A 26,389-nucleotide genomic window follows, 5' to 3' on the forward strand; every position below is an offset into this window, starting at 1 on the left:
CTGTGGTTGGAGGTTAAGAAAGAAAGTAGCCTATGAGCAATTTACACGGAATAGCTACAAAAGCGACCGCATCGTTAAAGGTAGGAATGAAAGCACGTAATGACAGATAGCTATTTTATTTTATTTCTTTAATTCAAGGAAAACAGAAGGCACAGCCACGAGCTAGATTAAGAAGAATAAGATGAAGACATATGGATAGATGGGATTCAGCCCTGGGGAAAAACAAATCAGGCTTTAGTGTCCTGGGGGGAGGAAGAGCAATCCACGATGGACCATATGTCATCACTCGACCACAGGAGAGCAGAGGTAGGATTTGGGATGAGCAATGTCCTGCACCAAGCATGTTTTGGGACATCCTTTAAAGTGGGGCCAGCTTGGCTGCTGGGTTGCACCCCATGCAGAGTAAGCAAGGATGTCTATTTTCTCCAGACAGCAGCATCAGAGCAAGGTTCTTGTGGGGTTTCCCAGGGAGAATTACACACCTACCATGAAAAACAGTGGGTTTGGTGTTTGGAATTTTGTGTGTTGCTGGTCAAAGAAGGGAGGATGGAGTCAGCACACTCCGCACATATGGCAAGGTAGCAGAGGAGGAAAAGCAAGCATCCTACGGGCACCACAATGTTCAGGGCCACTACAGAGGTGAGAGCTGTGGTAATGACATACGTCCTCAGGAGCAAGGAGCAGCAGAGACAACGTGTGATGAACTGACCACAGCCCCCATTCCCTGTCCCCCTGGCGTGGAGAAGATAGAGCATTTGTGAGTAAATTTAATACCAGGAAGAAGGGAAGGCTTGGGGGGGAAAGTGATTTAAGATTTGGTTTCTATTTCTCATTATCCTACTCTGATTTAATTAAGTCTGTTTTGCTTGTGACAGCAACTGGTGAGTGAGCTCTCCCTGCCTACAAGCCTTTCATTATGTTTTCCCTGCCCTGTCCAGCTGAGGAGGGCAGTGATGGAGAGGCTTTCATGGGCACCTGGTGCCCAGCCACAATACCAATGCCAAGATTTGCTTTCTCTGTAGGACTTTTTCCCCAGAGGACTTTGATTATTTTTAAGAGACTTCAAGTAAGTGGGACCTGAATCAGCTTATGGTGTCATGGTGGTGTAAACCCATGGAAAAGCAAAGTGGAGAATCAGGTGCCCAGTGTCAGTAGTCCTCACGGATTTCTGTTCCAGCCATCACAGAGTTCAAATAACCATTTGAGACACAGGAAATGAAGATAAAGCTCACAAGGCACCAGAAGAAACTCACAGAAAGGCACACAGCATGACCAAATCCTTCTCACTGTTAATATTTCCACTTCTCCTTCTAAACTTCCCCTTTAAGCTGAAAAATAATGAGAAAATGTGCTTCCTTGAGACAAGCCGGTACTATCTGCTAAGCAACCTCACAGCCAGCATAGCACTCCAAGTACTCCGGAATGCTTTTCAGCACAGAGCATAATAGTATTAGACAAGCAGAAAGGCTGTCCTGTAAAAGACTGTTATTATGACTTCCAGTCTCTGAAGTTAGCTTAATCCAGCTGAGCACACACATGTTATTTGGAGAGGAGGCTGAGCTCAGACACTGGTATCATCCTCATCTTTATTGCAAATGAAGAATTCAGCTGGTGAAAGGCAAGTCACGTTTTTGTGCCCTAAGCCCTGAAAACACTGGCTGTCGCACTTGTCTTTGCACTCCACAGCCAGTGTCTGGGGCTGCTGAATGCTGAGCTGCTTGTATGGGTTTGCTTCTGCCTAAACCCCCCCTGGTTTCTCCCATGTCACCCAATCAATCAAATGCACAAGATGCAACTCCCCACTCCCTCCAAGGGAAACATCCCTGCCCACACAAAAGGCAGAGCATGAGCGTAGGGGTAAACTGGAGGTGGCAATCTTCAAACTGGATAACAGGAACGTTTTCGTTCTCTTCTGCCTGCCTGAAATTTCATGCTGCTCCTCCTCTGCCTGTGGAAGACAAGAAAAGGCAGCGATGCTCTGCGCTGGGGGCAAATAAATAAATACATCTGGGATTGTTCCCCACATGACAAACACATTTAGAGGATTACTCGGGATTTATGCCTTGGCTTGAGGAGAAAACGCTCCACAGCTTCTTGCCCAGGGTTTGGGCAGAATGCCTCCATCCCAAAGGAACCTACATGAGCAGGATCCATCTCACACCCTAGCCCAGGACCAGCAGCCAGTCACCGAACCGTGCGGATCGGCTCATGGCTGGCACCATTGCTTGGGATTGTGGGAGTCTGCCCAAGTTAAAACGTGCCAGGGCCACCACTGCCCCATCAGTACGGTGGGGTGAGCCCCCCAACCCTTGTGTTCAGGGGCTGATACTGCACTTCACCATGCAGCACCTGGAAGGAATGTACCTTGAATATTCAGCATTAATGTGTTAAATACACTTATTCACCCTTGCACTGGTATACATTGCTTTTGCTAACGCTCCTCCTCAACACTGCACACTCAGCCACCCTTTCTCCAGTCAAAACATTGCAGTCTCCCTCTGCCCTTCCATTCACGCTCCAGGGAAGGAGCTGTCAGGCAGTCAGGTACCACTGTGGGGGGACAGCGGCTCCCCCACGTCAGTCACAGGGATGCAGCTCAAACAAGCTGAACCCCAACGAGCAGCTGCTCTTCCCAGGCAAGCGTTGCCTCCCTGGCACTTTTTCCCATGGAAGATGAGCGCAGAGGCCTTAAAATAAATCTGTCTTTTTAAAGCAGTGATGCTAAATGGAGGTTTGAGATCAAAGGCTGGGATTCTCACATTTTGCCAAGATAGACATATCCATTCACGAGATTTTTGGTGTAACAAAATACTTGCTAATGAAGAGGATCATAATCTTATTATTAGCCCCAACCTGTCATTCCAGAGTGGGCTAGAATATGCCCTAGTTTAGGAAGTTGCACAGGAGGCTTCACTTTTGATTTAATGAGCTGTGATTGTGTTTATTTTTGGCAGCAACTATGCCCGCTCAATTTGTGTTTAAGGTCTGATCATTAACGACAGCAATCGACAGAAAGGATGAATTTGGGTTGAAGGGAAGGAAGATGGGGATCGTGTCTCTGGGATTTGGTCCCCAAGCAAGCAGACACAAGAGGGGCCTGAGTTTTCTTTGCTTTTGTGCTGCTTGATGATGGGTTTTAAGCTACTGGTCACATCAGTGAGAGGATTTAGACATGGAAAACAAGGAAGATTTTTGCAGTTATGGGTGCAGAAGAGAGGCAGATGTAGGAAATCCAGCATACACAGGGCTGGGATGAGCTGTGGTGGGATGGGGTCGTCAGCTGGCCTTTGCTGTCACCATCCCAGATGGGGGGATATGTCTGTAATGTGCAACTACTGAGCCAGGGGACATCAACCTGCCAGATGAGCAAAAATGGAGAGGAGAGGGGAAGAGAGGTATAAAGAGATGCATGCTTTGAAAGAAAAACACTGCTGCACCAGAGCTGGTTAGCACAGGCCCTGGTTAGCACAGGCCCTGGTTAGCACAGGCACTGGTTAGCGTAGGCGCTGGTTAGCATAGGCACTGGTTGGTGTAGGCACTGGTTAGCGTAGGCACTGGTTAGCATAGGCACTGGTTAGCATAGGCACTGGTTAGCGTAGGCACTGGTTAGCGTAGGCGCTGGTTAGCGTAGGTGCTGGTTAGCATAGGCACTGGTTAGCATAGGCACTGTTTAGCGTAGGCACTGGTTAGCGTAGGCACTGGTTAGCGTAGGCACTGGTTAGCGTAGGCACTGGTTAGCATAGGCACTGGTTAGCATAGGCACTGGTTAGCGTAGGCACTGGTTAGCGTAGGTGCTGATTAGCATAGGCGCTGCTTAGCATAGGCACTGGTTGGCATAGGCACTGGTTAGCATAGGCACTGGCTGGTGTAGGTACTGGTTAGCATAGGCACTGGCTGGTGTAGGCACTGGTTAGTGTAGGCACTGCTCAAGCATGAGATAGTTCCCCGTGTGTCAAGGGCTCTCCAGTTTAACAGCCCTGCCCTCCAGTGCCATGGCCTGTCAAGGTGACAGAGCAAGCAGGGCAAGGCAGGGCAGGGCAAGGCACAACCCAGACATCTCTCCTTCATGGTCTTTCTCTTTTACCCTTCAGTTCCAGCCTTACAAAGGCTCCTGTACTCTGTATTTGACAGTGTCAGCTCTGAAGGAGTCCAGCACTGTTTATTTTCCAGCGTCAAAGACTGCACACACAGACACGTGTGTACAGGCAGGACACCAATACAGCGCAGGAAGGAAACACAGATGCTGATACAGGGACAGACACACAGACACATGTAGCCATTTCAAGCCCTTAAAAGCTTTCCATATACAACACTAGAACGAGAAAACAGATGCAGATGAACACTCCTGCCAACCTGAATTTCCTGTGATCCTAGCATACTTTAGATGCTCAAAAACCCAACTGAGCATCGTGAGTGACAGGAAACAGAAGAAATCCAGGGATGTGTCTACTTCAGAGATCAATTTGCAAGGTAACCATGGCCTTTTTAAACAGGGAAGATTTAGAAACATTAGGATGACATTAGGAAGAAATCATTTACTATGAGAGTGGTGAGGCACTGGCACAGGTTGCCCAGAGAAGCTGTGGCTGCCCCATCCCTGGCAGCGTTCAAGGCCAGGCTGGATGGGGCTTGGAGCAACCTGGTCTAGTGGAAGGTGTCCCTGCCCATGGCAAGGGGTTGGAACTGGGGGGGGGGGGGGGGGGGGGGCTTTATAGTCCCTTCCAACCCAAACCATTCTGTAATTCTATGAAAAGATCAAATCACCACCCCAGCCTTGCTCCCACTGAGCCTGTCTCAGGCCTGGGCTGGCTGCCCTGCTTCCCAGGGTGGTAAAGGGTGGGGAGCTGGGCGCTTTTTGCTTGTGCTATGCATCGGGGTGTTTCACAGAGCAGCCACCCAACAGGAGTGTCAGCTCCCGCGGCTGTGGATTCCTGCAGCAAGCATGAAGAAGTGTCAAAACGCTGTTCTGTTTTAAAAGCTGCTTTTTACGATGGCTGTTTGTCTGCAGGGGCACCTCTCCTGTCAGCAATGGTGTGCAGGGACGCCTGTCCGCTGCATCCCCGAATCCCCCCGTCTCCAAAGGTGGAGACAGCCACGAGGGTGTTTTGTGGGGAACGGGGTGTCACGGTCCTACGGCTGCCAGCAGCTCAAGGGGCTCCTTGTGCCGGGCAGGGGGCGGGGCTGCCCTCCCAGTCGGGCCGGGGCGGGCCGGGGTGGTGCTGCCCCCCGACGGGGCTGGGGCTGGGGCCGGGAGCGGGTGCGGGGCCGGGGCAGCTCTCCCTCCCGCGGCAGCCATGGCAGAGGGCTCCGAGAAGGTGCCCATCGCCCGAGTGGGGCCTGAAGATGTGGAGCAGTGCGTGCCACCCGTGAGTGCTGCCGCGCAGCACCGCGCGGGACGGGACGGGATAGGGGACGGGACGAACCGGGTCGGGTCGCACTGGGACAAAACGAGTAGGGCCGGGTCGGGTGGGAACGGGACGGATCGATCGGGACAAAACAGGTCTGGATGGGTTGGGACGGAACGGCACCGAGCAGGTCGGGACGGCGCAGAATGGGATGGAACAGGTCGGGCTGGGAAAAAAAAGGGTCGGGTCAGGTTGGATCAGGACCAAACGGATCGTAATCGGGTCGGATCAGGATGGGTTGGGTCCGGTCAGGGCCGGGACGCGGCGGAAGGGGGTAGTGCAGGATGGGTCCCTGCCCGCACCCAGCCCCGCATTCTCCTCAGGCGTACGCGGCGGCGGTGCCCCCCGGGCCGGGGCGGCTGCTGAAGGCAGGGGCTGCGGTGCTGATCGCCGGAGCTCTCCTCCTCCTGGCCGGGGCCATCGGCGCCTTCTACTTCTGGAAAGCCACCGAGCGGCAGGTGAGCCCGGCAGCACAGCCCGCACCTGGACGAGGGTGCTGGTTGCGTGTGCGGGAGAGGCACAGCCTGGGAACGCTTCCTGCGGGGTCGATAAAGAGGTCTTTAAGCAGATCTTTACGTTTTTTCCATGCTTTCCAAAAACACAACCCAACCCGACCTTATAAACATTATCTTCACTGGTTCTTTGCATGGAGCCTCCTGGAAGCACATTTCTTAATGAACATGAAACGTATCTTTGAGAGCACAGACATTACACTGATTTCTGCTTCCAAATCCACAGCGAACTCAAACCCCAACACGTCCTGGGCACACTCCAGCTCTGAGGACAAAACCAGCATTGACATGTGTAAATTCCTTTTTCACATCCTCTGCATTCTTGGTCCAGATCCTACCTGGCCCCTCAAGTATGTCATGCTATATTTAACCCCTTAACAGGCACCTTTATTTGGCTTCGGTGGTTTACATGTCTGCGTGCACACACAGGCATTTATTGTTAGCAGCTGTAGAGCAGTTTGTAAAGTCGTGGTAAATCTTATTACTTACATTTTGTGGCGTACATGATAAACCCCATACACAAAGAACAAAACTGAGAAGCTGCCAATCAGTTTAAGTCCCAAACTTCAGCATGTTAGAACATGTTAATATAGAAACTTTGATTTCTGTTCATGTCAGATGGTTGTTGAAATCGCATTTCAAACACGCCGGTGCACAAGTGAATGTAACCTGCTCCGTAAGTGTGATTGGGATCTTTGAATTTATTTTGGAAGCGGTTTTGTACCACCTCCACCCATGTACTGGTTCCCTCAGGAAGACCTTTGTGAGGATCCTGGCAGCCAGAGCAGAGGTTCCCTACATAGAGGGATAATGCAGGCAATCAGAAAGAAACCAAAATGACAGGATGCTCACCTTCAGGATGCTCTCTAAGAGCCATCAGCTTCTTGAGGCTTATGAGAGTGGAGAAGGATGGAAATGGATACACAGGGAGGGAGAGGGATGGCAGATTCAGCTCTGACCAAGCAGCTGCATTTGCCAAGTACAAGACAAAATTTCCTTCTTTTTATTGCTCCCATCATCTAAATTCTGCTTTGCAAAATGTGGCACATGCTTCTTTGTCATTAACTGTCAAAGTTGATCTCCACGTGAAGACACTGGGAAAGCTTAGGGCTACTTTTCTAAGCTGCCTTCAAACTCAGAAGGTGACATTGGACTTGCAAATGTTTGGGAAGCAACCGTAAAGATTACATCTAGGGTCATTCATAACAACATTGAGGCAATTTAAAAGTTATCTTTACTTTAAATCTTTACATTCTCCCATAACTAACAGGGATAACAAAGTCTCAGGCCTAGCTCAGTCCCTGGCAGGTGAAGCCATTGGCCTGGTTTTATGGACTACATCCAACAGAGGAGGAAAATATGGGGTTGAATCTGTTTAACTGCGGAACCATAAATCTTTAGCGCCTCAGACTTTCCTGGGCGAAGGTAAGAGAAGAAGAAATTTGTCTCTGGCTGTCAGTGTAAATTTTTCATTAAAATGCTGTGAGGCTGTTTTAAGGCCAAGAGCAAACTGCTTGTGCAGCACTTTCAGCAGGGCTGCACGAGAGAATTGCAAACCCTCTCCACAAATTGCGGTCCTCCTGCAAATACAAACCACGCTGCAGCTTCCCTCATTGAAAATGGGATACGAGCAAATACGCTGACAAGGAAAATCCGAGTCTATACAACTTCACATCCAATTTAAACAACGTTCACATACATTACAAGCTGGGAAGCATGTTCAGATTCAAGAGCAACCTGTTTTCCTGTGCCTCAGCAGAACACCCTAAGAGATAAATAGGGTTTGGACTCCTTCGGAGTGGGATGCTTCTGTTCTCCTTTGGGAATCATGTCAGCATAAGCAGCAATTCCTAAAATAGGACCTAGAAGAAGGTTTTTAAGTTGGAGTGAGCTGGGATGTGGACTCAACCCACAAAGCTTTTGAAGTAAAACTCCCTGGAGGGACCTCAGGAGGTCTCTAGTCCCACCTGCTGCTCAGAGCAGGGACTGCTGTGGAGTCTGAGCTGGTTGCTCCGGGCTTTATCCAGTCAGGCCTTGAGAACTTCCAAGGAAGAGACTGCACCATCTCTGAGCAACCTGCTCCACTGACAGCCTGCCCCAAGGGTGAGGTGTTGCAGCAGCGTGGTGCTGGCTGATGGAGGGTTATCAAATGCCTACAGAAATAAAAGTTAGGAGCTCAGACGGTCAGTCTGACCCATCACCTAGTGTAGGAGGAAGGCAATAAGCAATTACTGACATGTGTTGCTGCTCTGTTATTCATTCCAGGTGTACAATGTTCACTACACTATGAGCATTAATGGAAAAGTACAAGATGGATCAATGGAAATTGATGCTGGAAACAATTTAGAGACATTCAAAACAGGAAGTGGGAGCGAAGAAGCTGTTGAAGTTCATGATTTTCAGATTGTAAGTACCACCACACTCATCCTTCACATAACATGCTCCAGCACTGGACGCTGCCCTGACTTATCTGCCTTGTCAGTCTCAGGTTCCAGCCCGTAGCTACCCACACAAACATCCTTGCTCTTGCAGCTTGCTTTCACAGCAAGCCAGGCAGTTTCCTCCAAAATGAAATCTACGTGCCTCTGGGGATAGGCTGTGCCAGGTCCTACTCCAGTAAGCAGCATGGATTAGGCTTTATCAGGGTTGGCTCCGCCTAATACTCTGCATTTTCAAACCACTGAACAGAGCTACATGTGCCTTCGGGGTCTTGCTAGCAAAATGTTCTGGTAGCTTCGACAGCCCTTTCAGGATTTCACATAATCACAGAATGGTTTGGGTTGAAAGGGACCTTAATGAGCACTTAATTCCAACAGGGACACCTTCCACTAGAGCAGGTTGCTCAAAGCCCCATCCAACCTGTCCTTGAGCACTGTCAGGGATGGGGCAGCCACAGCTTCTCTGGGCAACTTGTTCCTGTGCATCACCACCCTCACAGGGAAGAACTTCTTCCTAATGTCTAATCTAAATCTATCCTCTTTCAGTTTAAAGTCACTACCTTCTGTCCTGTCACTACACACTACATGCCCTTGTAAAATGTCCCTCTCCAGCCTCCTTGTAGGCCCCTTTAGGCATTTCATACTATTTGAACTGGAAAACCCACTTCCCCCTCCCCAAAACATCATGATTTTAGGAGAATGAGGTCAACACAATAAGCCAAGTAAATACCAAGGAGAGACCACCATGCAGTGCTGGACCTAGGCAGCTTCCTCCTGTCCAAGATAAAGGATGGGAGCTGCTCTCCATGGCTTGGCCTGGGTTCATCCCCAGGGGAGAGGATGGAGGCATTTAGCATAGCTTATGCATCCATGCACCAAGCACATGGTGCTGGGACACTTGGGCTGACTGCAAACACATTTGGGTACCCCAACAATTTGGCTGTGGCTGCCCAGTGCAGAGCCTGGACTAACGGATGCCAAATCTCAGCAGAGCTCAACAGTTGCGATAGGGTGGTTCACTGAGCTGCACCACTTCTGAGCTACTAAAGGCACATCTATTGATGCTGCAGAAACCTATTTACAGAGCCCAGATCCTGCAATTAGTATTCTTACGTGTGAAGCACTCAACTTCAGTTAAGATCAGTGTGAAGTCCTCTGTAAGTCAAAGCAGCATCTAAAATAAAGATGCTGCTGCTAGGAAGCCTTACCCAGGGATTCTGGAGCAGCCACCTTCCCCTTGCTGACTCTAGAAAGGTGAGGAAATTCATCTCCTTGGCTTCTCAGCAAGCACAAACAAATCCATGCCAGGTGACCCAGGACCCCGACATTCCCAACAGCTGCATTTCAGCCTTCATGAAACTCCCATTAACATCCCCATAGCAACATTATTAGCAGCTGGATAATGCCCACAACCAGCTCTTCTCATTTGCCTTCACCAATCCACATCTGCACAAAAGCACCAGCCCACTGCAGTTATGCTGAATTCGTCCTCAGGTTGGATGGGGCTTTGAGCAACCTGGTCTAGTGGGGGGTTGGAACTGGATGAGCTTTAAGATCCTTTCCAGCCCAAGCCATTCTGCGATTCTATGGTATTGTCTCCATGCTTGCTGCTGGTAAACTGCTGCCTGCCACAACCAGGTCAGAAATCAGCTCCCAACACCAACCAGCCAACACCACCATCCCAGGGATGGCGCTGCTTGTAATGACAGCAGGCCAGAGGCAGGCTCAATGGGAGAGAGCAGAAGGATGCTGCCAGTTGGGTTTTGAGCCAAGAATGCACATAAAGGAGAAAGAAATTGGAGAGATGGGCCTCCAACAGCCAAGTTACTGGCATTAGCAACTTTGGATTGACCTGCACCACTCGAATCATTGCATCATCAGTGAAGAGTGGGATTTGGCAATATTAGGATATTCTTAGTATACTCAGTGTACCACGAAGTCTCATTCCCTCTTGCTCCCATCCCTGCACAGACATTCCCTTTCTCACTGCTTTAGGATTAGTCATTTTGTTTTGATGGGTGTCTGCCCAGCCATACAGGACTTGCAGGCACACAGGATGAGACTCAGGTGCCTCAGTAGCACCCATCTCAAGCTGCACTAGAAGCCTATGGCATCCAGGATGCCTGCAGGAGGCAGGTGAGATGCAGGGTCATGATGACATCTATGCCACCCTGTTCTGGCAGATAGAGGCTGCACAGAAAAGAAGCACTTCTCAAATGGCACTAGATAATAATATTTAGGTGGTTGAATGGAGCTTGTGCAACCCCAGAAAAAAACATAGTAGTTTTGCCATTGACAATGAGGCATCCAATTTCATAGCATAAAAGAGCTCTTTTATGGGTACCCAAAAACCTACAGCAGAAACACAGAAACTACAGACAAGAGAACTGATGCTCAAGGTGCTGGCACAGGGCTGGGAGGTACAACCCAGGACTTGCAGGAGACTTGCAGCCCTCTGGAGCTGCTGGGATACCCTTCTCTTGCTTAAAACTAGACTTCCATCTAGGCTTAGGCAACTGCATTTCACCCTCATAGGCCAGATGAAGGAAGTCCCACACACAGATTTCTGCACCAAATTCCCCATCACGAGCTTCCCCTTGCTGTCACAGCCACTTAACGGTGTATAAATTGGACCAAGCACCACCAGCTAACACAATCTGAGGCTGCCTACAGTAGGTGTTAAAGTTACAGTGCAAAGCATGTCAACTAATGCTTTAACAGAACTACTCCAAGTAGCCTACAGTGGTCATGGAAGCACTTACGTAAAACACCCCCATCTTCCAGAAATCAAGTGAAAACTTCTAGCCCCATTTGGCTAAAGTCACAAAGCTGAATTAGCAAGGGATGAGCTTTCTACTGCATCTGGGCTTAAGTCAGATTTAACCTTCAGACCAAAACTCAGTGGGAATTTTAGCAGTGCTTGAATGCTTCTTTGGGGGTGGTGGGGAGCTGGAGGGCTGTGCATAACCCCCCTGCCTTCTGCTTTCACAGGGCATAACTGGGATCCGCTTTGCTGAAGGAGAAAAGTGCTACATCAAAGCTCAGCCAAAAGCACACGTCCCCGAAGTTGATGCTATGACTAAAGCAAGCCTCTCATCTGAGCTGGTAAAGGGTTTATTTAAAAACAAATCTTTGTATAGAGAGGGTCTTAAAGTGTCATGTAAATACATACAATGATGACATTTGAAAGCCAATGTCGATAGTGGTAGGGCTGTTGAGGGTAGGGTGGGATAGTTGAGGGTTCACTGACTTTGCAAGGGGTTTCTGAAAGGTACGAAAAGCAAGTCTGACGTCAGACACATCACTGTGCCCAAGGCATCGCGAGAGGCTGCAGATTAGTGAGTGGGGGAAGCCACAGACCACCAGATCCATAGGAGACCTCAGTGACAACAGCATCTGCCTGAGATCAGGCTGTGCACAAGGCTGTGAGAGTATGGAAGAAGCAGCTGCAGCAGTTGATACAAGGAGGGATTGTGGTAGACAAAAGATCTCTACCAGCACTCTTGAGCAAAAGCAGGGACTCCATCCCTCCAGTCCTCTAGAATAGTAAGTAAAGGCGAATTATGGAAAATATTATTGCAAAAAATCAGCTAACTCAGAAGAAATACTAGAAAAATGAAGAATTTGCTTTCTTAGATGCCATCAGATCTCATTTTAGAGCATGGTGTTAACTAAATTTCATTAAACCTGCATTGCAACGACCACAAAAGCTGCAGCTCTCACCCAGATACCACCAAAACCTCTCCTTACCACATATTAGTCAAAAAAGCCTATTGCTTTATGTGCACACAGGCTGAGTTTCCCAGAGCTTGGACCCCCAAGCCCATTGCTCACACAAGGGTGGCTCTAATCACTTCATTACAGCTAAGCCTGGATGCTGGCAGGGTCTCAGTCACTGGCAGGAGAGCCCAGGAGAACCATAACCCCTTTCCCTGGGTTTGCTCCACTCCTGAGAAAATAAAAGCAGGTACAATTAGCTGGGAGATGGGCACCATGAAGGCTGCACCTAACTGCAATAGTGCTGTGACTACTGAACATCTACTTTAAAACGCCAGGGGGGAAAGGTCTCTCTAAAGCCAAGCACCAAGGCACCAGCAATGTTACAAAGCCCCCTAAGGTTGGTGTTTTTCCATGATTGGGAAGAGATCTTACCCAAACTCCAGGCAGAGGCCCACATCTTTCCTGCTCTGCCTTATTCTAAAGCAAGGCTGGCCTTCTTGACTTCATTAGCACTACTGCCTGAAGTCAGTGTTTCAGTTTGTCATCTTTTTGTAAGAATGAAGTCACAGCCCTGAAGACATTATCCTTAAATAGTCACAAAGGTATTTCAAACCTTCTACCTGGCAACAGTAAACCTGTTTCCTTGCCCTACTTTCTGCGCATCAGCCACACAACCTCTGCAATAAACTGCACGCGCCAAAGCCAAAACGAGCAGCCAACTAAGTGCTACTTGTTGGGATGTTAACCTTTCCCTGTTGTTTGACTTTCCAGGTTAGATGTATGATGGGAATGGCAAAGTAGTATTTGTTTTTCTAGAGCAAGTCCCCTCTCTGGTATTCATGTATTTAGGAGAAAGTATGCATATGCCATTTTCTTCCAACACATATCATAACCAACACTGCCTACAAAAACAGTTGATTAAAATAAGCTTTCATAGCTACCCAAAACTCTGGCTGCTCATAAGCCATGATCATCTCAAACAGAAACAAAGGATATTTTTATTTCTGAAAATTAGATTCATATATTTCTGATGCTGATAAAAGCTTAAGTGGGAGAACATAAATAAAGAGCACTTCTCACTAGACAGATTGGATAGTGAACCTAAATGACTTGAGACCTACAAAAGAAATCAATAAACACACTAAAGAACAACAGCTCGACAGAATAAATTGATCTAGTCAGTTACATAACAAGTTTTGATGAGGTTTAGGGAAGCAATTTAGAATTCTAACTTTGAAATCATACCAGTTCCCATGACTGAAAAGTTGGGTTGCTTTTAATATTTCACTGTTGCTATAAAATACTTACACATTTTATGTAAAATAATACTTTGAACTAACAACTTTAAAGAATCAATCACTGGCATTTTCCTACATTACTTTGAAGATATGAACCAAAAACCTGCAGTGTACACTTCAAAAAGGCAGGCTCCTTTAACCCATACTTGAAGCTTTTGGTCAATTGAATTGCTTTTACCAAACGAGACTTTTAATCATACCGAAAACGTTGACTTAAAACTGGAAGCTGGAGCAGTTCTCAAGCTATAATCCATTCTAAAATTTCTGAATAAGATTTTTGCCCCCCTCCCTATCATAAATCTATCTTGGGAGTACATCAAATGAGAATGGGGCACGGTAAAAGATGAGGGGCATGTTTTTAGCTGGCGTATTTCATTGCTGCTTTGCTGAAGGTGGTAAATCTCCACAGTTTCTACCACCTGAAAATCCGGTGCTTTGGGGTGAACGCTCTTTGACACCCAGTCCTTGTACACAGGGCAAAACCTTTCCAAGACAGATGAGTGAAATCTTAGCTCCAGCAAAGCTGACAGTAGTTTTGCCATTCATTTAAGTGGTGGCAACCTTTACTCAGGCTTTGGCTCAGTACAATCAGTTCACACTCCTGGGATAAAAGGATGCTTGGTATTAGCTGCAGCAGATGATTATACAGGTTGATGCTCAAGAATCAGCAGCAAGCAGGGACATGACTGTTCACTGAACAGCAAAGGATTTATGCCCTTCTATTTGCAGGAAGATGAAATCATGCCTGTGAGATTTGACGAAAACTCCCTTATCTGGGTGGCTGCAGATGAGCCTATCAAGCGTAACAGTTTCCTAAGCCCTAAAATTTTAGAGCTTTGTGGGGATCTTCCAATTTTCTGGCTGCGACCAACATATCCCAAAGGTAACATTTCTTTATTTTAAAAATGTGCTATCCCTCCCTGTATCTAAACACCTTCCCCAAATTGGGTTTGCCACAGAGACTTGCACATACGGGAAACAAGGATCCCTTCCTCCCTTGCCCACCCTGTTTTCTCAAGCCCTCATGGGTGAGGGCTAAGATTGCACATTTGGAGTTTATTCACACTTATTAGATGTTTTAAATACTTGTATTCCTCAGATAATTTCTATAGCCCACATGGATGACTTACTAGAAGATGAAACATTACCAGAGAGTTCAGTGTATTTCTACAGAATCACTGAATTGTTAGGGTTGGAAGGGACCTCTGGAGATCATCCAGTCCAACCCCCAAGGAGGGATGAGACAACAGCTTAAACTAACCTCTAAAATGTTTAGACAGCTGACACCAAGTAGGAGGAACACTGTACCTGGCCAACGGTTGGGGAATATCAAGTTCCTGATCTGGGACTGCAGACTGTCCTGTTTCCAAGCCTGCTTCAGGACTTCAACGGAGTAGGAGGAGATGCTTTAGCTAGGCAACTGGTGGATGATGTCTATGAGGTTCTGGGGGCCAGTCCCAGGACTGAAGTGCTCCCATCACCCAGAGCTGAGCTTAGCAAAGGTGCTCAGGAGTCACCATGGAGAAGGCACCTTCTCCAGGTGACTTCCAGACCTTGGGAGGAGAGGAGAAGGCTTGAAAAGATTTACTCTTCCTTGGTCCAGTTAGCATTAGAACACTTGAGGTGCGTGGGGAAGCATGATATTTTAGAGCACCTGTGGATCCAAACTGCCTGTATTTTCCACTTTTCTCATAACCTTGCATATCTCACTGGTCAACAAGACAGCAGTGTCAGTGCTGTCCGGAAGCTGTTTCCACCAGGTTCACCAGGTGCCCTTTGGAGCAAGGCACTAGTCTGTCACAAAAGCACCTCAAAAAAACTTGAGATGCTTATAATTGAACTTGTGAGTGCTGGCAGCTGCTGGTGAGTCAACATCAGTGACCAGAGGGTGAGTAAAAAAGCAACCACAACAAATCTCATCCAGTGTGCTTTGCCTCAAGGGAAGGAAGAAAGGGGAAAAAAAAAAGGCAATCTCATCCCCCTTTGGATAGATACCGGCTACAGATACATCACAGGAAGGCAAGCAATTCCCATGGGAATGCTCACTGAGTGTGCCACCACATAGTTTGTTTTTTTCCTCTGCCTCCCACTGTTGCTTTTTTTATTAGTTAAAGAAATCCTTGAAACCTGAGATAATGTGCAGATAAATCCAAGGACACGCTGAAGATAAGATTAATCTTATAATAATCTCGTGATTATTTTTGCAGATAACCAAAGGAGAGAAATGAAGAGAAACAAACGCCAGTCAGAATCAGATTTTGATGTGGAAGACTTGGAAGCTGCTAGTGAAGAAGTAAACACTAGGTCACCCACCATGCAGCTGACTCAAGAGCTTGATCACCAGCCTAATGAAACCAGGCCAACGGGAGAAGAAACCGACCAAACACTTAATCCAGACAACCCCTATAATGTAAGTATTTGCACTGTAATCTTTAAGAGTCTGAGACAGTTGTAGACAGGTAATACTGATGGATGGGGAGTTGTCTTTTTTTTTAACCTGCACAGTCTTCGCCTGTTACAGACTTGTAATACACCTAAGAAGCTGAAAACAGTCTTCCCTCAGTCCTCCTCTCCTTCCTCCATCCTAGTTTTCATTAGATTTCAGTCTCAAACAAGCACGCATGCTTCAAGTGGCAAGTACTCAAGCTTGCCAAGCTTGATTAAGGCAAGCTGATGCCAAGCTGCTTTTCAGGGTTGCCAGATCCATACAGAAGCAGCACTAGAGGGACCTGACACCTTCTGAAAACAAACCAAAGCTGGTCTTGATCAGATAGCTGAGCCCCATCATTTACTGAAAATGTAGAGAAAGAGTCCAGTAGGCAGAAACATAGAATCATGGAATAGTTTGGGTTGTAAAGGACCTACAAAGGTCATGTAGTCCAATCCCCCTGCAATGAGCAGGGACACCTTCAACTAGATCAGGTTGCCCAGAACCACATCCAGCCTGGCCTGGAATGTCTTCACGGATGGTGAATCTAAAATACTTTGCCCTCAAATAGAAATTAGTATCAGAAGTGACTACTACAGAGGAAAGCAGTAGTAGTCTATTTGCAAGGAGATTAGGGTTAGACCAGGTAAATCTGTTTTCTCAGCCTCTTCACTATGAGGGTAAATGACCCCAGTTCTAGCAAGCAATTCGCAGCTGTGGGCATGTTTACAGACAGCGACAGCAGATGACTACTGCAAAACTCATCCTGGCTCTTTGAGAAAAAGCAGCCCAGAGAAGGAGCACAGAAGCCTCCCCACTGTGTCCCAACACCTTTTCCACACTGCAGGAGAGCTGCTTGTACAGTAGGCACCTTCCAGTCTACTGCACCAGCGCCAGACAATTTACACCCACCATTTGGTGCAGCAGGAGTAAGTCATTTTAATACAACACTGTCACAAGATAAAATGCCTCCTGCTTTGGAAGTAAGTCTCGGCTTTGACTTGACATTTATGCAACAGCAGGAGATCATTATAGTGTGACAGCATTCTGCCGAGTTGACATCCCTTAATTAAACTTAAATTAATCACTCCAAATAAAGCGGATCTAAATTGACTCTCTCACGAGGTCAGTGAAACAGCAGCAGCACTGGAATGTAACTTCTCACAGCTGCTGATGTGACCAAGTCCATGGGGTCCAAGCTGTCCCACCTATGGAGGGCAGTGGCAGAACAACTTCCATAGGTCTGTTCTTCAGCCATAAGGCCCTGGACCAAGCTGAGAATGTCCAGTCAGATACAGCACCAGGCTCCACTCAGCCTCAGGCTGGGATTCACCTTTAGTCACTGCATAGATGCCTATATCCAAACTCTCTCTCTAGATCAATTAATCTGATTCAAATGGATCTTTAATTACACTGTAAGTCATCCCTGTAGGATGAAATAAATCCTCCCCAGAGCTATTTCTCTTCATCCATTATGAGTAGAGTCTGGACAATGAGCTCAGGAATAGAATTTCACACTGCAGGTACCTGAATTCAAGGATGATGAATCCTGACCAATGAAATGACACCCTCTCTGCTCTTGGGGCTGGGAACAGGTTACTGGGAGCCTGAACAACACTGAGCTGTCACTAGTGTCCTATACAAGCCTAGACAAGAGATGGCATCTTTCTGCACCTCACCTTTTCAGCGTGCTGCTAGTCTTCTGAATGGAAAATGGTCAGGTAAAAGGCCACGTGTCACTTCAGCATTTGCTCTTTGCTGCTGCTTTTCTTGAAGTAACACCAATGAGGAAAGAACAATGGAGTTTCAAAAAGCAGAGTATCTCCCAGAAAGAAGGAAATGAATTTTGAAGGGTGAAGGCAGTAGCAAGAGCCTACTTTTATACATATTTTATGCATACCTTGCTCTATGTAGCTCCTTACTGTCAGAAACAGAGCAGGCAGAATTCTCACTGTCCACAATCATAGAATCATAGAATAGTTAGGCTTGGAAAGGCACTTTAGATCATCTAGTTCCAACCCCCCTGCCATGGGCAGGGACACCTCCCACTAAACCATGCCACCCACGGCTCTGTCCAACCTGGCCTTGAACACCACCAGGGATGGAGCATTCACAACTTCCCTGGGCAATGAGCCTAAATGTGGCAAAGTGTGGAAAAAAGGCAGACTGAAAGAGAAGGGAGAAATCCTCAGGAGACTGCAGGGTAGTAGCACACTGAACAGCTTCCTGAGAGTGCTGTAAAAAGCATTAAAATACAAAAACTAAAACATTAAAACCATAGCATACAACTTCAGATGCTGTCATCTACTTAAAAGACCCAGATACCCTTGAAACCTCTTCGGTCACTAGTATTTAAAACTTGGAGGAGTTTACTGCTGCTGGATCTTCTGCAAGGACTGTAGAAGAGAAAGTAATGAATTAGAGCTCCCTGTTGTTCTTTCCATCTTACACAGGTGATTGCCCCAATTCTACACTTCTGCAGCAAGACAAAAAAGGAGGAAAAAAAAAAGCAAGATGCAGTGGTCAGCGCAGTTAGGGGGTGCGCTGTTAACTGTAACAGAACTGAGATTTCAGGTTTTACACATTGTAAAGTTTACAGGAGCATCAGTGTATTCTACATGCTCTGAGAATGAGAGCACTGAAATGACGTTTACTATTTTACATTTCAGCAACTGGAAGGTGAAGGCATGGCTTTTGACCCCATGCTGGATCACCTCGGCGTGTGCTGCATAGAATGCAGACGAAGTTACACGCAGTGCCAGAGAATCTGTGAGCCTCTCCTGGGCTACTACCCGTGGCCTTACAACTACCAAGGCTGCCGTACTGCCTGCCGAATCGTCATGCCCTGCAGCTGGTGGGTTGCTCGTATCATGGGTGTTGTGTGAGGAAAAGCAGGTGGAGCCTTGACAAAATAAGTAGGAATGCCATGACAAACTGGTAAAAGGCTACAACCAAAGCAGCAGTACCAATCCTGGCTTTTAAAAATCAAAGTGTATGTTACTGCACCAAAAGCAAGGTCAGATATTCACACTGTAAATAAAAATCTTAATATTCCATTAGCTTTACAAATGACAAGGGCATACTCGCTTTTACTGAATTCAAAAACTAAAACATCCCCCCAAAAGACAGTATTAAACTTGGCTCACAAACTGGTTTAGCAGTCCAGAAGCTTGCTCATAAATTCAAATTCTTAACAAAACCCTCTCTTCTTTCCATGCTACAAGTGAAAATTTACATCCAATTAGGCAACTAGCTTAACTTGTACACTTGGGAGTACCTTTCATCCATGTAGCTTACTTAAATAAATCACAAGTTAAGTTGCTCCCCGTTGCTATTCACACCGAGTTGCCAGGTCATTATGAATGGTTATAAACCAATTACAGCATACCTTTCCCACAAAGCTGCTCCGGGGGACACGGGAAAGCACCCATTGTGCCTAATCGGAAACAAACAGCGGGAAAAGGGGCTACGGAAGGGAATGTGTGTGGCTGCAGAATCAAAACCCTTCGCACATCCTAACATCAAAGAAACCCCAGCATCAAGAATCTTGTATCCATGATACCACCGTAGTGTCTAACAAGTATCTGCTATCCAGCTACTACAGCAGAAGTATTTATATGCAGTTGCAGACCAAACAGTCTCAAGGCCTCTCGAAATTGACAACAGCCACTGTATTTATAAATCCTTGAACTAGACACTTCTGACACAAGATTTCAACCCCTCTTTATTCCACATGGATAACAGCCATTCATTCTAGCTCCTTCCGCTTTGCTAAAGCTAACCTCCAATCCCCACAAGAAAAACTACTTACCAGTAAGGAGGAAATAAAAATAAGAGAGGATTTCCAACCTCACCCTTTTTGCTTAGGCAAACTGCAATTATTGGGATTGATCTTATTACATATTAAGCCTTTAAGGAAGGTAGTAAGCTGAAACACTCCCAAAGATGGAATGACTTAAGGTACCTAGCCTTGAAAGAAACTGGTAAGAGGCATTACACTGCCCTCATACATACTATACATCTTGAACCCTACCACTGAGTTAATGGAGCCATCTACATGGGCTTTATAAACAGACTTGTCTATTTTTTCTTGAAGCTCACTTCCATTTTTGTGACTAAACTACTCTTGAGATGTTGGAAGCCCAGTAATATTACTAACACTGCGTGACACACAGAAAAGAGGAATTAATTTGACATAATCATGGCTTAAAGAAAATAAAGGCAACCTCATATGGAATGCTAAACTGCATATCTAAAAAGCAAAGTGTTAAATGAGAATAAGATGAGAACAGAATTCAGTATTTTGTTCTATTGTAGCCTTTTTTTAACAGAAGCTTCACCTTCCCTTAATCTGAAAAACAGACTTGCTTTGAAATGTTTAAATTAAAAACTTCTTAAAGTGGGATTTCAAGGCCTGTTAAATTTGAGTTTCTGCTTTTTTAAAATGAAAATGACCTTGATCATTATGTTGTTTTAGAAGTACGTCATTCATACGCTTAGAAAAAGTTTTACTTTCTCTTTTTTTACTGCAGATTAAACAAATACATTAAAAACCAGCGACTGCTTTGTGCTCTTTTCAATGTAGAATGTGTTAACGGTTGGATTTGATGATCTTAACAGCTTTTTCCAGCCTAGCTGATTGATTCTATGATTCTGTGTTCAAGAACTGTCTGGAGAGGAAAACAAGGGGATTGGCAAGTGAAACACTGAAGGCAAAGAGAAGGAAATGTGACTGCCTGTATGAACTAGACTGCTGCTGTCCTCTGCATCTTAGGCCATCTTGCGGCAACCCACAACCTGCCTCTCCCTGCCCACCGCCCCCGCAGCCCCAGTGAAAAAGCAAACAAAATCTCCTTCTGAAGATGGAAGGATCTTGTAGGTGATTTCCATGCCTACGGGTTCTTGACAAAATTAACTCTTCCTAAACAAAAGCTTGAATCAGTTGTTTTCTGTAGGCAGTCACAAAGCTTGTGAGTAGTAAAAGCATCTACTCAGGGATGCATTGAGCTGTCACATACAGCATGTATATCTTGAGGACTCTTCTGCATGCACCATGCCAAGAAAGCCCCAGTGATTGTAAGAGCAGCAGATACACTACTTACATGCTCTGTGACTAGCAAAATTGCCGGAATTACAATATTGCCCAAGTATAACACATAATTTCCAAAAGATATCAATAAAATGCCTCCCCTAACTATTGCTTCAAGTAAGCAAAATTCGTATGTGCCTACATATTGGATTCAAAGGAAAAAAAATAAAGAGCTCTTGCTACAGCAAGGTTGAAAAAGCCTTATTTAAGCCCAACTTCTAATTTCGAAGGCAATGTTCTGAGGGAACATAGGAATGACAATAAAACCAATGATCCAACAGCATAAAAAGACATAGCAATATTCCCTGCAGTGGTGGCTCAAGCTACAGTTCTAACTATCTGCAGTGATACGATTCACAACTGCACACAGCATTTACTACAAGTTTTGAAGACACATTTTCCACTGCCACCACATAATAATACAGACTAAAGAGGTTACAACAAGTCTGCATTTGGGGGGTGATACTTCTGCAGCATGAATAAATTAAGAAAGTTTCAGTGAAGACTAACCACTTGTTCCATGCAGTGCAAAAAACCCAAACCACAGAATCATAGAATAGTTAGGGTTGGAAAGGACCTTAAGATCATCTAGTTCCAACCCCCCTACCATGGACAAGGACACCTCACACTAAACCATGTCAACCCCAGGCTTTGTCCAACCTGGCCTTAACCACCGCCAGGAATGGAGCATTCACAACTTCCCTGGGCAACCCATTCCAGTGCCTCACCACCCTAACAGGAAAGAACATATATCCAATCTAAACTTCCCCTGTTTAAGTTTTAACCCATTACCCCGAGTCCCAAATGAAGAGTCCCTCCCCAGCATCCTCATAGGCCCCCTTCAGATACTGGAACGCTGCTATGAGGTCTCCATGCAGCCTTCTCTTCTCCAGGCTGAAGAGCCCAAACTTTCTCAGCCTGTCTTCATACAGGAGGCACCAAAAAGAAAAGATGTAGAGAAGCACAGAACTACAGTTGGCAAAGAACAGATTGTTGATTTTGCTGATTGCCACATCAGGGTGGACAGATCTCTATTCAGGGTTAGACTGAACCAGCAGCACCATCATCTTCTACTTCTGAGATCCTCATCAAAAGATGTTGGTAAAAAACCAACACTGTGCATACACCAAAGGTAGGAGAGGCAGTCCTAAGCCACAAGACAGGCATTTTCTATGACCCCCACAACAGTAGTAGAGTAATCCCTTCTGTGGTATTAAATGGGAAGGCTTCTGTTACCTTTTGCTTTCCTGTTCCTGTATTTACAACAGGACTACAAATCAGAGCACTGAGGTGAAACTGCCTGTATCTTCTGGGATATACAGACATAACCAACAGGCTTAGGGAAAAAAAAAAAACAACAAAAAGCCCTCAAGAGAGGTTTTAACACAATTAAGACATCATCCACTCTGTCACTGCAGGCAGTTCTTTGCCTCCAGCCAACTCATTGCCAGTGCTTCAATAAATTCCACTCACCCTCTCTAATCCTGAAGGAAATTCCTGTTGTCACTGTTACCCTTCACAGCCTCTGTTCAGCCTTCAAGCTCCCTGGTGTCTTTCTCTTGTCTTACGGCTTCTGGAACCATTCTGTGCATGTGTTTTGTCAAGAACAAAGCATATACTGTTCACAAAGTTCATGAAGCATCTTCCCCAAACTTTATAAGGAAATTTTGCCTACTGCTTTAATTCAATCCCCTCCCACCAGAAACCACCACCCCCCAGTAAAGCAGCAAGAGCCACCACTAGTTCACCTAAGGTAGAACACACACAGATTACCTGTCCCTGCTCAGAAACATGCTGGAATTACATTTAGACCTGTGAACTTGGGCTACAGAACTGAGATGGACAGGGAGGTCTACCACTTGACTGCTACAAGTTTTAGCCTGGAGCTAAACCATTATATTTGCATTACACATGCCTCAAGAGCACGTAAGTAGCAATGCATTTTATTCTACTTCTTGCCTTAAGCTAAGTGCATTGAACCCCAAGCAGCGATACAGTACCCACTGAATACAGGAATATGTTGTGTCAATCTGACCAAATATTCCCATGGTCTTTCTGTAAGTGAAAGTAGACAGAGGAACCCCTTCTGTGTTCTCTTCAGTTAAGTAAGAAAAACTTGACTGGCAGAAAACATTCTCAAATTACCTTTTCATTTCTATTTAAGAGATTTTTATCTAGGCTTTTCCCATAGCAAGTCTTTGCTAAGCACTGTTAAGTGCTCTGAATGACATTTATAAAGCAAGGCTCGCCAGAAGACAAGAACCCAATTTTGTGACAAAGCAAACTGCTCAGACATTTCTCTTCCTTCTACATTAGAAAGAAAGGAATGCCTTTCAGAGCATAAATAAAAAGCAGCAAAGCACTTATCCAGGAGAATGGAGTTCAAATCCCTGTTCCGCATAAAGTTACCTTCAATGTTAGCATCCCATATGGATGGCAAATGCTGTACATATTAAGCAACTAGCTACTCACAATTCTCTGAAGGGTAAGGGATTCCCCACTGAAGCTAACAAATCTTCACTGAAACATGCTGCAAGTATACCCTTTGAGAAACTCTCACAAGAAGCAGACATTGCTCAGTAAGAGTCAAGAGGTAAGGCACACACAAAACCCTTCCTAAATCCTATCTATGTCCTTTCACTATCTTCAAAGACCAGTACAATATTCTGTTCTGAAGGTCATCAAATTTGAGGTTTGGAAAACATGAATCAATTCTGACACTAAAAGCTATTCAAGAAGAAATCACTGTCCAGCTTGCTGTATAAGATAACCATGATCTGAGCACATCAAGAAACAGCAGTTATGTCAAGACTGTGGTCACAGTCTGAAGCTGTCCAGTATGATGAAGTTCATAGCTATGGCAAATACCCAAACCCAAGCTCTCTATTTAAAAGGATTTGTGAGATTTTAAACTCTTGGTACCTATCTACTGCCCATGCATAGCAACAACAGTAGGAAAAAAACCCAACTGCACTTTGTCAGAATCGCTGCAAATCCTAGATTGCTACTCCTCAGAAAGCACAGAATACATCCTTTCTTCCTCCTCCTTAGTTCTCAATCATCGTTTACATATATTTATTACTGTAACAGCTGCAGACTTCACTTGTCCTACTAAAACACCTGTTCTAACAGCCTTTGTATTTTACCAAGCTCACCCAATTCTCACTGCAGTAAAATAACATACCAAATACCAAGAAAACAGGCAGAATAACAAATAATCTGTAAAAACCTGCATCATTAGGAACGTAAGGAAAAGTAAACTTAAAGCAGCATCCAACAGTTAGCAAGGAACAAAATGGCTTTCAGGGTGCTGCCAATATTTGCAATTCATGGTAGTTTCAGAATCTTAGAATATTTAGGTATCTCTGAATTCCCAAGAGACAGCAGCATATGGAGTAGGCATGTTTACCACAACCTTGTGAGCTTATATATCTCTCACAGAATGGTTGGGGTTGGAAGGGACTTCTGAAAGTCACCCTGTCCAACCCCCCTGCTCAAGTAGGGTCACCTAGAGCCCAGTACCCAGGACCATGAGATCAGATGACTTCTGATCATCTGCAGGCCCTTTCTGACCCATATCCAAGCAGTACAAGCATACACAGTATTTCTTATATTCTGAGTTCTTTTTCTATCAATACTGTTATTTACAATTTGATAATGATGGAAAAAATTAAGGACTCATGGGCTCTTCTTTAAAATATAAAGCATTTCCAATGAAATAACAACTTAAAGCAACTTCTTGCAACCTTTGATTTCAGGCAATTGCAATAGAACATGAAGGCAAAGGACCCACTTTTCTGTATACAGAGACTTCCAGCCACAACTGACTTTCTCCCATCACATACAACTGCAGTTCAACCTATCACTCACATAGAAGGACTCCAAAAGTGGAAAATCTGTGTCTGCATCAAGAATAGCAATCTCACCCTCCTCCCTGAAAGCACATTTTGCTCCTATACATGCCAGGTTTTTAAGCTGTGTATTCACATCCTTACCTATACGCTTTAAGTGATTTCCCCATCAAAACCCAAGATTACTAAAAATGAAATGAAGCAGCGTCCATATAGAAAAAGTTGTATTTACACTTTTATTTAGCAGAGTTAAAGAGCAAACAATTTTAACACTGTTGTTGAAAAGTGTTTTCACCCAAAGTTGCCAAGATCTAATAAGTTATTGAACAGAAACACCAGGTGTAAGGCAATAATCCTGACCAGTCATTAGAGATCACCCTATCCCCAAAGAGCAGAGCTGATAAAGGTGGTAGAAAATTTAGACTGATTGGCTTGACTTCCAAAAATCAGACAGAGATGATGAAAACAGGGTTCCACTCTTGAGTATGTCTTTAACATCTGCGGATGAAGGAGTTTCTAAAGCACGCCAAATGTAAAGACAATTCCTACTTCCAAGGGAACATTCAGTGCTTTAAATCCAAGAATGCTATGTCCATACAGTGGTCAGTACATGACTATGGCAACACATCGATGGTAAAAGATTAAAAACAGGATTAGAACTTTTTCCATTCCATGTCATCAGGAGGATTTACTTCTACCTTCCTTTTACCAACATCAGACCAGTTGGTGCTCAGAACTGTGCCTCCAGACTCCATCTGCAATATGAGAGAAAGCTTGTTTAGTTTGCTAGAGGAATTCTAGCAATATAAAAGCCACATTTCTTACAGCAGATAAACAAATTCTGAAGAAGCATAAAAAAATTACACTTTGTGTAGCAGCAATTACACAGGAATTCTGTGTAAAGATAGAATAAAAGCTGTCAAAGCCATCAGTCCATAATCTTCAGCCCAACAGTATTTTTACAGTACTGGACACAATGAGATGTTACTTCATTAACAACAAGCTTTAGAAGTGTCAAGTCATGTTCTTTCTTATGAGGACAACAAATAAAAGGAACTAGATGCAAACAATTAAGAGGAATTTGACCCTTTCACCCATGGCAAGTCTTCAAGCTCTGAGCCAAAAATTGTACTTCCTCTGACAACACTGACTGAAACAAAAAGACCAGTGATAAAGCCCAGCCTTGGACCTGAAGAGTCACATTCGTTAGTGTACAACTTCGTAGCTTTCAGTGAGGCTTGTTATACCAGTATCTCCAAAAGAACCACTGCCATACACTATAGGCCCAAGCTCTTGGTAGCTGGAGGTTTCCTGATTCATGTAAACTTAGTAAATTGTGTCAGTGTACAAAAGTTAATATGTTTTGTCAAAAAATGAAGACTTACAAATGATTTGTTCATGGCACGTTTCACTTCATCTGTACCATCTGAATAAATCTGCTGGAAGAGTTTATTTAAAGCAGCATCTCCTTCTAACTTCTCATTTTTCTCCTCCTCTTTGATTTCAACTACCAGTTTGTCCCAGTTCCTCGTATAGTGAGAGGATGATGGATATAAGTGTTGAGAATCTGAAAACAGAAGTGTCACTTAACTAAGGATTTTCTCATGACTCTTAGAGCAGCAGAGAACACACAGACACATATATGTTT

The 26,389-nt window shown here is 45.2% G+C and overlaps 2 protein-coding genes across 2 annotated transcripts in view; one reads left to right on the forward strand and one right to left on the reverse strand.

The window, feature by feature from the left end:
- The first annotated feature begins 5,225 nt into the window (after window positions 1-5,225).
- CNMD (chondromodulin) lies at window positions 5,226-20,357 on the forward strand. Its single transcript, XM_061457273.1, has 7 exons — window positions 5,226-5,366; window positions 5,729-5,863; window positions 8,183-8,323; window positions 11,347-11,460; window positions 14,103-14,256; window positions 15,581-15,783; window positions 18,471-20,357. The coding sequence occupies exons 1-7, from the start codon at window positions 5,295-5,297 to the stop codon at window positions 18,684-18,686; spliced, it is 1,035 nt and encodes a 344-aa protein (XP_061313257.1). The 5' UTR covers window positions 5,226-5,294; the 3' UTR covers window positions 18,687-20,357.
- A 4,606-nt stretch (window positions 20,358-24,963) lies between these two features.
- Window positions 24,964-26,389, reverse strand: part of SUGT1 (SGT1 homolog, MIS12 kinetochore complex assembly cochaperone) — a 28,780-nt gene continuing 27,354 nt past the window's right edge. Inside the window, exons 12-13 of the mRNA XM_061457283.1 lie at window positions 26,127-26,308; window positions 24,964-25,496 (exon numbers count right to left, since the gene is read on the reverse strand). Of these exons, the coding sequence (XP_061313267.1) occupies window positions 25,395-25,496; window positions 26,127-26,308 (284 nt within the window). The 3' untranslated portion in view covers window positions 24,964-25,394. The remainder of the gene's footprint in view (window positions 25,497-26,126; window positions 26,309-26,389) is intronic.

Source organism: Pezoporus flaviventris, unplaced genomic scaffold, assembly GCF_033815535.1.
Source record: "Pezoporus flaviventris isolate CSIRO_AGI_PZ_B2104156 unplaced genomic scaffold, CSIRO_AGI_Pfla_v1 ptg000025l, whole genome shotgun sequence".
In the NCBI taxonomy this organism is placed as follows: Eukaryota; Metazoa; Chordata; class Aves; order Psittaciformes; family Psittacidae; genus Pezoporus; species Pezoporus flaviventris.